Genomic DNA, 14,286 nt, shown 5'->3' on the forward strand with positions numbered 1-14,286 from the left:
CAAGGACCTGTATAATCAGGAGGACACAGTAACAGGTGCTAGAGAGTGTATAGAGGACTCAGAGCCCCATATCCTTCTACTGGGAATGTAAACTGGTACAGCCGCTCTAAAGGCAGATGGACACACACTTCTACAGCAATTCCATGCTGAGAAAAGAACTCCAAAGAAATAAACACCATTATCTATATAGAAATCTATATATGGATGAGAAATCTATACATGGATGCTCATAGTGTCATTATTCACAATAACAAAAAAGCAGAAACAACTGAACGAACAAACAAATGTGGCATATTTCAGTGATGGATGCTGCTTGTCAAGAGAAAAAATAAAGTACTACTAACACGTGCATCGACAAGGCTGAAACCTGAACCTTAAGCTCAGGGAAAGCAGCCAGAAAGATCACAATATTAATGATTCCAGCTATAGAGAGAGGCCAGGATGAGCAAGCCTGTTGACTAAAAGTAGATTTGGGGAGCATGTAGCATAGAGGTTATGGGTACAGGGTTTCTCTGCAGTGGAATGGAACTGTATTAACATTAGGTTAGTTGTACAGCAGCATGACTAGCCTAACAATAATTAATTATTGTTTTTACATTTATCTACATTTATTTTGTATGTAAGTATGTGGATGCATGCACATTCATGATTATGTGTGCAGAAGTCAGAGGACAACTTTGTGGGAGCAGGAGTGTATTCTCTCATTCCACCATGGGGGTCCCAGAGATCAGGTTGTCAGGTACAGCAGCAAGTGCATTTACCTGTTGAACCATCTTACTGGCTCTAATTATACATTTGAAAGATAAACTAAAAATTGTTTAAATTGCAAGTCTGTGTGAGTGTTTGTGCACATGAATGCAGGTGTCTACAGGGGCCAGAAGAAAGTGTTGGATCCTCTGGAGCTGGAGTTACAAGGGGTTGTAAGCTGCTGATGTGAAAGTTGGGAACCAAACTTAGGTACTTCACAAGAACAGAATGTGCTAAGCCATCTATTTAAATTATATTTTACAGTATAATTATTTTATATTAATAAAGCCTTTATATTAAAAAAAAGCTAGGTGATGTTCAATGTCCTGTCATTCTAATACCTTTTATAATATTTACCAACTGCTTTGAACACCTACTATATATCTGAACAGGAGAAAATACAAACAGGCAGGCTAATATTTACCACAGACTGCTGCAGATGCAGTGTAATCACAATCTTAATTAATTACCATCTTTAAGGTAGGCAGTGTAATATTTACAATACTTATGATGAAGGTGACATTCAGCAAGATTAATTTGGCTGAGATAGTATAACTAGTATGAAGACAAGACAGAATTTGAATTAAAGCTCTTAATATATCATAGTATTTCTGTTTGTGTCCTAATTCAAAATTTTTGAAGGGTGAAGCTGTATAGAGATAATAAAATTTCTCTTTTGCAGGGCTAGGAGTGTAACTCAGTGGTAAGAACACTTGCAAGACTCTGACGTTAATCCACAGCGCACACACACACACACACACACACACACACACACACACACACACACACACACACCTTCTTTTCATACCAGTTCCCTCTCTCACCAAGACATCTCAGTGGCTAACAACTCCCCTAACAGTTACACACCTAGGCCAAACAGGAGCAGCTAACCTACATGAACTCCAGGTTCCTGACACAGAACCTCAGCATCACTGAATTGGGTTATATTTTTCCCAAGACAAGGCCTAGGCCCTTTAGAGGGTCCCTTGAGTAAAGGATGACCTGTGCTGAATAAGAGAACAGCCTCCTAGTTTTTCCATGCTGTCTGAGCCAATAGTGAGTGCCATCAAGCAGCTGAAGGGTCTCAGGTCTATTTCTCACTGCCTGGAGTCAGTCCGTTTGCCTTGCCTCTATTCTCAGGCTGCAGCCTCCCCAATGTGGCGCACACTCCCTTAATATAGTTCCATGTTGGGGATTCCTATTCTGGCAAACCTATTTCTCCAAGGGCTGAACACTACTCTCAGAGTGCCAACTTCTGCATGAATGATTCTGCACAGGCAGACCAGGGTGACAAGAGGAGGCTGAGCCAAGCATGAGCTGTGTACCTTTAAATGTAGCTAAGTACATTTCAAGTGATCATCAACTACACTTTGCTAAGTAAGTGTCTATGGTGAAAGCAGTCTTTCTCATGGAGAAGGCAAACACACAGAAGTAGTAGTGTAAGAATGCTCACAAATGAAGTGTTTAAAATGGGGGAAAAACACATTTTCCTTAAAGCTGCCACATGAGAAAGGCCTTAACTTTCAAATTTAGTAAACAGAAATATTCTTATTGAGCTAGTTAAACTGGACTTGAGTGCCAACTCTTTCCTGAGAAGGCCTCATATCCTCAGCAATCCCTGAATGAAGAGCTTGATGCTCATTTCTTTAGTGTATCTACCAAATGTGGTCCTAGGTTCTACCTATGGTGTCACTTTACACGATGCTGATTCAGTATGTGATACACCAAGAGGGGGCGTGGATATTTTACAATTTGGATTTCTTCGAAAGAAGAAAGCTGTGTTGCATAGTAACATCACAAAGCTGTTAGGGAGACTGCATTTTAAGTAGGAGAAAATTATGTAATCTATTAACAGCATGTATACAGATGCACAACGCACATTTTTGTCTATCGTTTCATCCTTGACAAAACCCACTGGATGGCAATGTTGGTGACAGCAATCCCTTTTAAGGCTGGCTTACCTTAAACAAATCTGCGACTATCCCATAATCTGCCACTTGGAAAATCGGAGCTTCTGGGTCTTTGTTAATAGCCACAATTGTCTGTGAAGTGAAAACAGCACAGTGATGGGTGTTCTGTTTTTAACTTCCCTCTTACAGTACACTAACAGTCTTTATAGATCTCTCAAGACAATTGGAGCTTCACTGCCAACACTACACATATAAGAAAGTTTTGGTAGTATTGTAGTAAAATATTTACCGCTATTAAAATACCACTACTGAGCCCATCTCAGAGTAAAGAGTTTAAAATTACTACCCTCTTAAAACTCTTTCTTAACAAGAAAAAAAGTTTAATTTTTAGATAAAATAGTAACAAATCTATACCCCAAATCATAATGCTTGTAAACTTTTGTTTCCTATATATTCTATTCCATTTGTTATTCATCCTGGATCTGTTGTGAGTATATAAAAGCTATCTTGCCAACCTATTAAAGGAGAACTTTAAAAAATTTAAAAGTCCTTATGTGTGCAGCAAATACATACAATAAAACAAGTTACTGGGGCTCTTGTAAAAACTACCAAAGATTAGCCTTACCTCCTACAGATGCATTCTTAAATATGAAAGGCTGTGGCATTACTTACAAAGTAGGAAGAATGGTTTGGTATTTCCCATAGTTGTTGTGAATACCATTACAACTAAGTAAAGTTAGAGCTGGGACTCAAATGCAGTATTATTTTAATGGATGGTGGATTATCATAATTCAGATTTCTAGAGGTGAAGTTAAATTTCTAACTACGTGTCACTGTATCTTGAGAAATCCACTGGCATTATTTTGATGTAGTCTGGTTTAGAATAAAGGTTTCAGAACATGTCTAATTCCCCTAGCAGGGCTCCTGAAAGGGACAGTAGAACATGTCAGAATAACAGATTGGAGCTCAGTGTGGCCTTGATGTTGGCCAGCTCAGAGACAATACACGAGTTTCACATGTGAGTTTCAAATTCAGACTTGTGAGGACAAACATGCCTCATAGGCCCCAGTTTTCACTGATGCTTCTGTTCTGGGAAAGTGTACCCTGCTTCACAAGCTAGAAGCAGAGATTTATTTAATTGATGATGGTTAACGATTCTCCTGGAGGCCACCTAGTCAAACATCTGACAGTTTAATCATCTGAAAGCTTTTTCATCCCACTACATAAAAGTTATTTTAAAAGCATGAGCACATAACTATGGGCTAGGAACCACAATGATATTAAAAAGAGAGTGAATGGATATACTTTTCTGGATTACTAAAATAATATTCTTAAATTATCAACTGCAAAACTGCTATGATAAAGTCTTGCTTGCTCTCAATAGCTCCTTGTAAATTCAAGCTTTTCCTCCTCCTGTTTTAAATGCACACATTGTATTTAATCATATCACTATGTATATAGTTCAGTATACTGACTAATTTGCTATAATAATCCAATCTCATATCCAACTACACTATCATGCTAATTTAAAAAAACTGCAGTTCATAGTCAATGTAATTATCAGATTTAAGCCATTCTAACACCTCATTTTAGAATTTTTTTTGTTTTGTTTTGTTTTTAAAGACAGGGTTTCTCTGTGTAGCTTTGGAGCCTGTCCTGGAACTCACTCTGTAGCCCAGGCTGGCCTCCAACTCACAGAGATCCGCCTGCCTCTGTCTCCCGAGTGCTGGGATTAAAGGCTTGCGTCACCACCGCCTGGCTCATTTTAGAATTTAATAAAAATTAAAAATAGAAATCACTGGCTCCCCATAAAAGACAGAGATAATAGTAGTTAATACTTTTTATTCTGTTACCCTTTTTTTTTTGGAGCCAAGGTCTATAAACCAGGCTAGCCTTGAACTGATATTTTTCCTGCCTTAGCCTCCATGGTGGTGGGAATGAAGGTGTGCGTCACCACATCTGCTGGGTTACTTTTTATTCACTTAGTCACTTAATTATGTATCTGCTGACTGGGTGAAGAGATGTCACCACTTGAGTTTATTCTCACAGATTATTCCCCAACTGTGGTCTCCACATTCCAGCTGTCCCTGGCTTGCTTAGACATGTACTATCAAGTCTGTTTTGTTTCCCTCAGCAACTAGTCCTATTGCCAGGTGAAAGGAATTTTCACCAGGATCTTCTTGGCACACATAATCTTTTATTTTAAAGAAACAGTATTTTAAACACATCTGAATTGGTCTAGCTAAAAATGTATTTTAAGCTTCTGGTACTGGAACGGTTGTGTGTGTGTGTGTGTGTGTGTGTGTGTGTGTGTGTGTGTGTGTGTGTGTGTGTATGTGTGTGTGTTAATGCATAAGTCACATTTTCCCCACTGGCACTGCTTTGTAAAGAAACCTGCCATCCAACTGTGAAATCTGACTGGGTCTGAACCAATTCATTTAGAAGCTACAAAGACATAGTGCATGTATTTCTTCAAGTTAGAACTTAAGCCTGTTAAAAGTTTTATTATCTTTTATATCCAGCTTCCATCTGAATGGATAAATGCAGGGTTTCAGATGCATCTCTGCCTTCATGAAAGATAAGTTCATAATTCAAACTGTACATTATTATGCATGAGTTAATATGTCATACTCTGAAATATATGTTCAGAGTTATTACAGAGGCCTTGCAAATGTAGTCCAAGTAGTAAGTTAAAATCAAGTATTTTGACTACACAGTCACCTTCAACAATTTCAAAGGTATTAAGATTGCCCAATACTCTAACCCAACACATGTCAGTCACACATTGCTAACAACCCAGAAGAAGGTAGTTCTAATAGGTCACCAAGTAAAGATGACAAGAGAATCAGGGACCAGAACCTTATTAAGTTGCTTAAGCCTCACATCTTCCACCCAGATTGTCAGCGCTGAAATGGATACTGGTGATTATCTAACACCTATATTTGGGAGACAGAGAAACTGAAGCACGGGCAGACAGGGCCCAGCACACAGTAAGCTTGGCTTAAAGTTCAGCTGTGACTTGGGATAAGCTGCCCCTCCCCACTAACAGTACACCTCACGCAGGGCATAGCAGCTTCAATCTCTCAGTTCCCAGATCTATGTTAATGTGAAGTGTTCAAGTACTCACTCTAGCTGCATGTATAAAGAAATGTGAAAGCTTTTCCTCTTAGCTCTCCAATTACTGCACATAATTACCTTGCTGTCCTTCATCCCAGCTAAATGTTGGATGGCTCCAGATATTCCAACGGCAATATAAAGTTCCTGAAACAAGAGACCACATTATTAATAAGCATTTATATAACACCTTTGAGGCAGAGTCTCGGGTATCCCAGGCTGTCTCAAACTTACAACCTAGCTGGGGATGACTCTAAAATTCTAATCCTCTTGCCTCTACTTCCCAAGTGCTGATATTACAGGCATCCACCACCACATCTAGTTTATAGAGAGCTGTAACTGAATGTAGGGCTTTGTGCATGCTAGGCTAGCACTCTGCCAACTATGTGCAACATCTCCAGCCCTGTAATACAAACTGTATACCATTAGCAATATAAGTCTTAGGCAAAAGATATGTAAAATGAATTTCCCAACATGCACCACATAAGTCATGCTTTTCTTCTCCAATTTCTGTACCACGACTCTCTTTTTCCAGTGAGTTCCTATAGTGGTGATGGTATAAAAATACATATACACACACTGAACAGTTACAATGCACCAAACACTGCTCAGAATCTCACAGCAGCCCAGTTTCATTCTGGCACCTATGGCACTCACGTGGGTATCATTGTGCAACTAACATATGTTGTATCTACAAGCACACATTGTAATATTAACATATAAACACACATTCAAACATATTAAAATAGTTTTTTTTTTCTTGTTTGCCTTCTCACAAAAGGATATTAATGAAAATGGTAATTAGAATCTCCTAAATTTCCTATTTATAAAGGTCAGGAATACAAATTAGTGTCAAGTATGTGTATGTTCATAGACTGATGGACGAATGGATGGGTGTTCACACACACACACACACACACACACACACACACACACACACACACACACCCCTTGTTGAATAATAAAAAGTAACAAATTTCCTGAAAGCATTCGGTGAGGCTCCCACATGGGCATTTCTGGGTGATGGCATCTGCATATCTTCCACACAATCTGCCCCCAATAATCAGAAGGAAAGCATAGCCAACTACTGTTCTATCTCCTTATCTAAAAATTTTAAAGTACCAATGTTTGAAAATTAAAACTACCATCATGGAAGAGTGATTTAACAATCACTTAATTACAAGAGCTTAGCTGCTCCATTTTGTCTACTCAGTATAATTACAACTTCAACTGAGAACCTTTTCCCACCCATAAACTGGCATGCCCTGGCTTGGGTGGCAGGGGCATTGACCATGTAACTAGAACATTACTACTTTTGGGTGAGTAACATGCAGGAAGCACTGGAGGTGGCTCTGCATGCTTACTTTTGTTACAAGGCAGGCACTTCAGAGCCACTGGCAGCATCAGGTGGTCTCACCTTGTTTATTCTATTGCTTACGATCTCATTTAACTGCTCACTATATCAGACATTTATGAGCCCTCCAGTGTTATGATATTTCATAAAACCTAGGCGTACATGGACATGCACAGGTCATTTTCCCTCCTGTGGGTCTTAGTCTACTGGTGCTCTTTCAGCAGCCTCCAGAGTACTCTCAAGAATAGCCAGAACTGAATACCATAAGCAGAGAGATCCTTCAACTCTGATGCAGCCCCTCTAGTACATTGGTAGCATAACCATGAGCCTTTTCTTTAAGAGCATAAAGTGTCCAACTGCTTTCAGAATAGCACGATGCCTCTATGTAACCTGAAATCAGTCTTGTCTCCATAGTGAGTTAATCAAGTTAAAAGGAGCTGAGCTTGTTTTCTGAACCAGTTGTACTAGTCTTGCCCCAAGTTATTTATTTATTTATTTATTTATTTATTTATTTTGGTTTTTTTTTTTTCGAGACAGGGCTTCTCTGTGTAGCTTTGTGCCTTTCCTGGAACTCACTCTGTAGCCCAGGCTGGCCTCGAACTCACAGACATCTGCTTGGCTCTGCCTCCCGAGTGCTGGGATTAAAGGCATGCGCCACCACTGCCTGGCAACCCAAGTTATTTTTATAAAGAGACCATTACTATCAGTTGTGAACAAAACTGTAGTGTCAATGTGCTATGGGAGCTGTGCCTCCTTTTCTCTAGCCTGCAGATAGTAAGAGATATGTGCCTTAAAGATTGTGTGTTGGGATAAGAGGTCTACCACAGAGAGTAAAGGTGACTAGCTAATACATGTTCGGTCCTGAATGCACCAGTACTTGCACAGCTGAATTACAGTGTGGTAACACACCCAGCTGATGTAATGATGTTAAAATTATTCAGACAGAAAATGTCTCACTAGTCACTCTTCCTGATCACTCTTCTATGCAGATTCTCAAAGCAAGCATTGGATAAGATCAATAGTACTATAAATGAGTTTTTCTGACATACATGTCTGCATTAAAATTCAACACATCTTAAAAGCTCCATCTGTAGCATGAAATGCTAATAAAAATGTTAGTTCACTCTGGCAATAAATACGAGCATAATATAAATAAGTCTACTTTGAACTTCTGCATCCTTCAAATGAATCCCATTGCTTTTTATCATAAATGTACCAAGGAGACAACAGAATGTGGTCAATCTAAAGCCAATCCAAAACAGGTGCTTCAGGCTATCTATGACCAACATCAACAGTCCAAGGGATCCACCTGACCAATAGACTTCACTTTGTTGTCTAAAAGTACTGAAATAAGACCTTAAGAGAGAGAGTTGGGGATTTGGGCTGCTGTGCTGAGGCCCATGGCTTTCAGGCAGGAAGAGAAGCTTTCTTCTTCCTTTTAAAAAACATGTTCAGGCAATTAGACTAATATCCTAGGATGCTTCCTCTGGCTTCAGAAAGCATTTTTCTGTATTTCAATAATAATAATTAGTATGTACAAAACTCTACAGATGCTAATTTATAGAGCACTTCAGATAACTACTTCACAGCACAAGGCAATCCCTGCCCTGAGGCACTTTCCTTCTAAATCAGTGAAATAACTGGGAGAGAAAATGAGAGATGTTGAAGGGAAGAACAGCAATTAAGGGTTCAAAAAGAGGTGGGATTAGAGACAGACTCAGACACTGGAAGATGGAGGTGGCATCTTGAAGCTAATCCTAGGGGCTTTAATAAATGTAGGAAGAGAAAAGGAATAGGGAGAAGGAGAAGGGAAGTGGGGAATGAAGGAGAGAGGAAAGAGGAGAAAGGGAGGGAGGGAGGGAGGGAACAAGAACATGAACACAAAACCAGATCCACCACACAGCGGGTAGCACTATGGGTTGGTTACTCTGCAGGGAAGAAGTAAAGCCACAGGAGAGAAGGGCCAAAGTGATGTGAGAGAGAGATGGCAGCAATAAACCTGACCCAAAGAAAGCACTAATTCTTTTACTTTGCTTGCTAAACAAAAACCAAAACAAAACCCTAGACCTGTAGACCCATCCAAGGAACTCAGGGGCTGAGAACTTACAGAGGACTGTAAAACACCAAGTCCCGGATGCTGCTCACAGATGTGCTAGGGCACTGCTGGGGTCAATAACCCAGGCTCTGGAGACTGTTCAGATCCGAATCCATTATTAACCTCTCTATGCCCCTGCCATTTGCTCATCTCAAAACTAGGATCATAACAATTCCTACTTCTTAGGATTATTGTTGAGGTTTCGGTCTTTAGCACAGTGCCTGGTTTCCCAGTACACAATGATCTCTCACAGTCTGAAATCTGTTCAAACCTTAATTCTCCAATCTCACTGGCGAACTGGGTGGCGTAGCCTAGGGGGGCCTCAGGACTACCGTGTACAGGGTACACTGATCAACTCTGGAGAAAGGCACCATTTATGTCAGTCACTATTAATCTACATTTTTATTACAATAGCTTTCCAACAGATGGCAGCTCAGGAACTTGAGAAAAGGGCACTTTATAATTCAAAGGGGCAGCCATAATGCCCTGTGATGCAAATAATAAAATGTATAAATGTAGCAGAATAGGAGAGAGTTCAGTGGCAATGGTTAGCTGACTTTTCTCTACTTTATGTGTGCATGTGTGTGCTGCACAGCCTAGAGGCTAACACTGGGTATCTTCTTCAATCCTTCTTCCCTTTATTTTTTGAGACAGGGTTTCTCATTGAACTTGGCTGGGCTGGCTGGCCAGCAAGCCCCAGGGATCATCCTATCTCCACCTCCTCAGCACTGGCATTACAGGTATGCAATGTTTCACACGGCTTCTTTTCTGTTATAAATATATTTTAATTCATCCCCTGGGAATCCAATAGAATCATATAATGTATTTTGATCACATCCACTCTACTCCCCCTATACCCTCCCAACCACATGTTCTCTTTTTTAAAAACACAGAGTCCAATTAGTGCTGCCTGCAGGACCATCTACAAGAGCCTGAAGAATTCTAATTCTCTCTCCCCCAACAGTCATCAATTGCCAGTAGCTCCTCAGGTAGGGGTGGGACTTGATGAACCCCTCCCCCATCCACGCTGGAATTTTGAGTGGCTTGATCTTGTCCAGATTTTGTACAAGAACCCACAGCCACTGTGAATTCATGAGTGCAACTGTCCTGTCACGTCCAGAAAACACTGTTTTGTAGCAGTCTTCCCCAATCTCTGCCTCTAACAACCTTTCTGGCTCTTCTTCTGTGACGTTCCCTGAGCCTTGGAGACAGAAAGTATGACATAGATACATCTCATTTAGGAGTGAGCGATCTAGTCATTTATTCTCTGCATTTTGAGCTGTTATGAGTCTCTGCTTTAACCACCATCCACTGTAAAAAGTTTTTCTGATGCACTATTCTATCAGTATGAAGGTTAAGTACTTAGAAATAATTGGATATGACATCCACTCAGTAATAACAGTAGTAGGTTTTCCTCCATGACCCATGACCTCCCTAGTGATGGGTTCTTGACCCAGTTTACAGTATCAGGGCATGAGCTGCGTCTTGTGGAGTGAGCCTTAAAGTGGCTGATTACCCCCTCCTCACCCCCTAACATTCATGACACTACTGTATACCAATGTGTGTATCTTGCCAGGCCAGTCATTATTATAGCTCACAGGTAGCTCACTAGATACGACTGTTGATGGTTTTTCTCCCGTCAGCCTGTATAGCACCTCTAACACTATAAAAACTAGCCAGGAGGGAGGAAGCTTCTACATCAGCTTCTACCTTGATTTCTCCATGTCCTGTGACCCAAGTATGTGCTGTCTTCCACATCAGGGTTGTACCATCACGTTCTGGTGGGGAATCAAGAACAGTGGTAATAGCTTGAATTGCTTGGATGTGTCGGGGGAACCCTGACCAACAACTTGAAGGGGAGTATCCCATACCTGGCACTGGGGCCTTCACATGGGTGCTGGGGCTTGAACTCAGGTCCTCATGCTTGCATAGCAAGCACTGTACCACTGAACCATCTCCCCGTTTTGGCTAGCTGATTGTTCTATTGTAGATGTTGTTAGACCTTACAGGTCATATAAAGCAGACACACTGCCCTTGTCCTCCAGAAGTGTACCGTCTAACACCACAGCTTAGGCAAACTCATAATAAAGGAAAAGGGCAGAAAAGAATGTGACAGCTCTGGTCTCTTATGTAAACCTTCTCTTCTTGATCCACCACTGAGAAGTACAAAGGCCTTTAGGAGCAGGAAGCAGATGGAGGGGCAGCGTTTTTACCCTTTTGCGTCTCTGTCCCTACTTTCTTAGTCCTTCAAGCAACACTCACATTTTTATGGTTCTAACTCGATATACGTAAGGTTGACTGAAGGAGACCTTAGTACTTCCACAGAACTCGAACGACTCCAATGAATTCAATGTGGTCACTGTCCTCTGCAATGGTCTGGCTTCGTCAGGAAGTCAGTAGCACTAACATCAGTGATTCAGATGGCGAGCTGGAATTCTAAGGGATGTAATCTGAGCACTGCTTTCTCCAGGGAGGCTGAGTGCAGGGGCTAAAGGGAAGGAAAGCTGTCTCCTCCTGACAACACTGATTGTAGCCTAACGCTATTAAGCCTAAAACGGAGATATTCAATATAGATATCTCGTAAGCCACATGTTTAAAATTTTTAGTCAGTCATGTTATGGTAAAAGGAAACAGCTGAGACTAATTTTAATAATATAATCTCAATTTAGACTAACCACATTTCCAGTGGCCAAACCCACACATGGCTTACAAATCCAAAATAATCACAGAATAAACTAAAGAGGAGCTTTTCATAAGCTCTAGGACACTGTGGGGTGTGGTCGAGAGACAGAACTAATGGCTGTTACTGGTTCTAAAAAGAAAGGCTAGCCATACAGAAGGACAGCAGCACAGTGGGAGCCAACAAGAGGCACCAGTGAGTGTCAACCAACCAACAGAAATGCACCAGAATTCTGATAGCAGGGACCACTGTGGGTAAACCAAAAGTGGGGGAATTCTACTGGCTTCCTATGGGAAGTTTACACTCTAAAAAGCAATTCTCCAACTAGTCAATTACACACACACACACACACACACACACACACACATATATACATACATACATACATACATACACATATATATTCTAGAGGCACCTGAAGAATCTATCCTCAAAGCCCGATACCCTCAAAATAAGGACCTAAAGCATCAAAAAAGTTAACATGGAAATTTAAAAATATCTGAACTGGAACACCAAAAAGGGAACAGTATATCACAATGTGTGGGACTTGGCTAGAGGGATGGGTACAAATGTATCAGTCAGTTAAGTTAGACTGTTTGTCTAAGTTCCTAAACAGTGTTGCAAGGAAGTTGGGATGAATTGTGATGCAAATCCTTAACACTATGCATAAAAATATATATAAAGCTGAAACTAAATTAGTTTATAAAACATGAACTCATGAAATCTTTTTTTTTTTTTTTTTTTTTTTTTTTTCTGGATCTGGGACAAAGTTCTGCCTGGAGCGAGCAACTTCAGATCTGCCTTACTTTAAACAACAGAGAATAGAGAGATTTAAACATTTACTTTTTTGTTTATATAAAATATGGATATGAGCAGAGTGGTTATATCTGGAGCATTCAGAGCAAAAAACTAATTTGGTATTGTTTCTACCCTAAAATTTAATCAGGTTTTAAATTTCTTTTCTACCAACAATCTCTCTCTCTCTAGATAAAGTGGAAGAAAGAACATGAAAAATTACATTTTGCCAAAGGAAAAAAATTAAAACACACCATATAAACAGTTCTTATTAAGTAAGTTCAGAGAGTCAGTGCTATGCACTCAAGTACAAAATCCTCACGCTGCCTGAGACAAAAGCTCTGCAGAAGGGCCAACTTCAACCCTCTTTACTCAACAGCTACAGGCAGAACCTACGCAGCAACTGTTACAGCTCAACAGAATAAAGACACATGTCAGGTGAGAACAGAAATGAATTCGTCTCAGCAAGAGCAAATGCCTTTGAGGAATAGATTGAACCATATTTTCTAATTACTGCAAGCATCCTATGCATTAACATTGCTATATTTCATACTGCTGTTCATTTTAAAAAGCCAAACTATTTTCTGTTTGCCAAGTTGTATTTAAGACTTCTTCTTGGAAGAGGCTCCAAAATGCAAAGACAACTAACTATGGCTCTTTTCTCAAGCAGCCCTCTGCCTATATGACAAAACTGTCAGCAGGATTGTGGCTAAACTACATTTTACATGAATGGAAGTTGGACTCAGTCTCTCTTTAGAGCTGAAATTCTGTCTCATCCATAATTTCCCCATCAGGTTAACTCCCTGTACTGAGCCTGCCTCAAGGCTGACCAAAAGTCAAGACTGCATGCCAATCACACAGATGTGTGCTGGTGACATGCCAGCACCACACTGTTGTTTACATTATTTCACTGACCTACAATAACTTTACAAGGAAGGAACTATTCTCATTGTATAAAGAGAAAGCAGAGACTCGGGCAGGTTTACTGAGCTATCTGAAGTCATACACTCCTAGTAAAAGGCAGGCTTTTTATTCCTAGCTTTATTGAGGTATTTTTGAAGTCATTTATGTGGAAAGTATGCAGTGTAACATCTTGGCATACGTGTGACTGTGCAATGTTTACCACAATCAGCTGGCTAGCATACTTATTGCCTCATATCATCACCCTTTCCTCCTCCTTTTTTTCAGATACTGAATACTTATGATTAACTCTCTTAGGGCCAGAGGTATAACTCAGTCGTAGACACTTGCCTACATGTGCAACACTCTGGGTTTGATCCCTAGCACTGAAAAAGATTCTTTGTAATGTACTCTCAACAAATTTTAAGTATCTAACCTCGTATTAACTACAGTCACCATTATCGTTCTGGGTATCAGATCTCCAGCACTCACTGTCTTCGACAATGGAAACTTCATAACTTTTAGCTATGCTCTCCTCACTCATCCACGCCCACCAACCCCTCTCTACTCTCTCAAAAGGTAGGCACTTCTTCTATGATACCATGCATGACTAAAACTGGTTACAGTACCATAACATGCTTCAACTGAAGTCACCAGTCATCTGAAACTATAGCAAATAATACACCAACCA

The 14,286-nt window shown here is 40.2% G+C and overlaps 1 protein-coding gene across 2 annotated transcripts in view; it reads right to left on the bottom strand.

Moving 5' to 3' along the window:
* Positions 1–14,286, bottom strand: part of Etfa (electron transfer flavoprotein subunit alpha) — a 64,439-nt gene that overhangs the window by 4,107 nt on the left and 46,046 nt on the right. For both annotated transcript variants that reach the window (XR_006074116.2, XM_042280975.2), the window contains 2 exons: positions 5,853–5,918; positions 2,709–2,789 (listed from right to left, as the gene is read on the bottom strand). Coding sequence is in view for 1 of the 2 variants with exons in the window: in XM_042280975.2 (XP_042136909.1) it covers positions 2,709–2,789; positions 5,853–5,918 (147 nt within the window). In the remaining variant the exon portion in view is untranslated. The remainder of the gene's footprint in view (positions 1–2,708; positions 2,790–5,852; positions 5,919–14,286) is intronic.

The sequence above is a fragment of the Peromyscus maniculatus genome, chromosome 7, assembly GCF_049852395.1.
Source record: "Peromyscus maniculatus bairdii isolate BWxNUB_F1_BW_parent chromosome 7, HU_Pman_BW_mat_3.1, whole genome shotgun sequence".
NCBI classification, from domain to species: domain Eukaryota; kingdom Metazoa; phylum Chordata; class Mammalia; order Rodentia; family Cricetidae; genus Peromyscus; species Peromyscus maniculatus.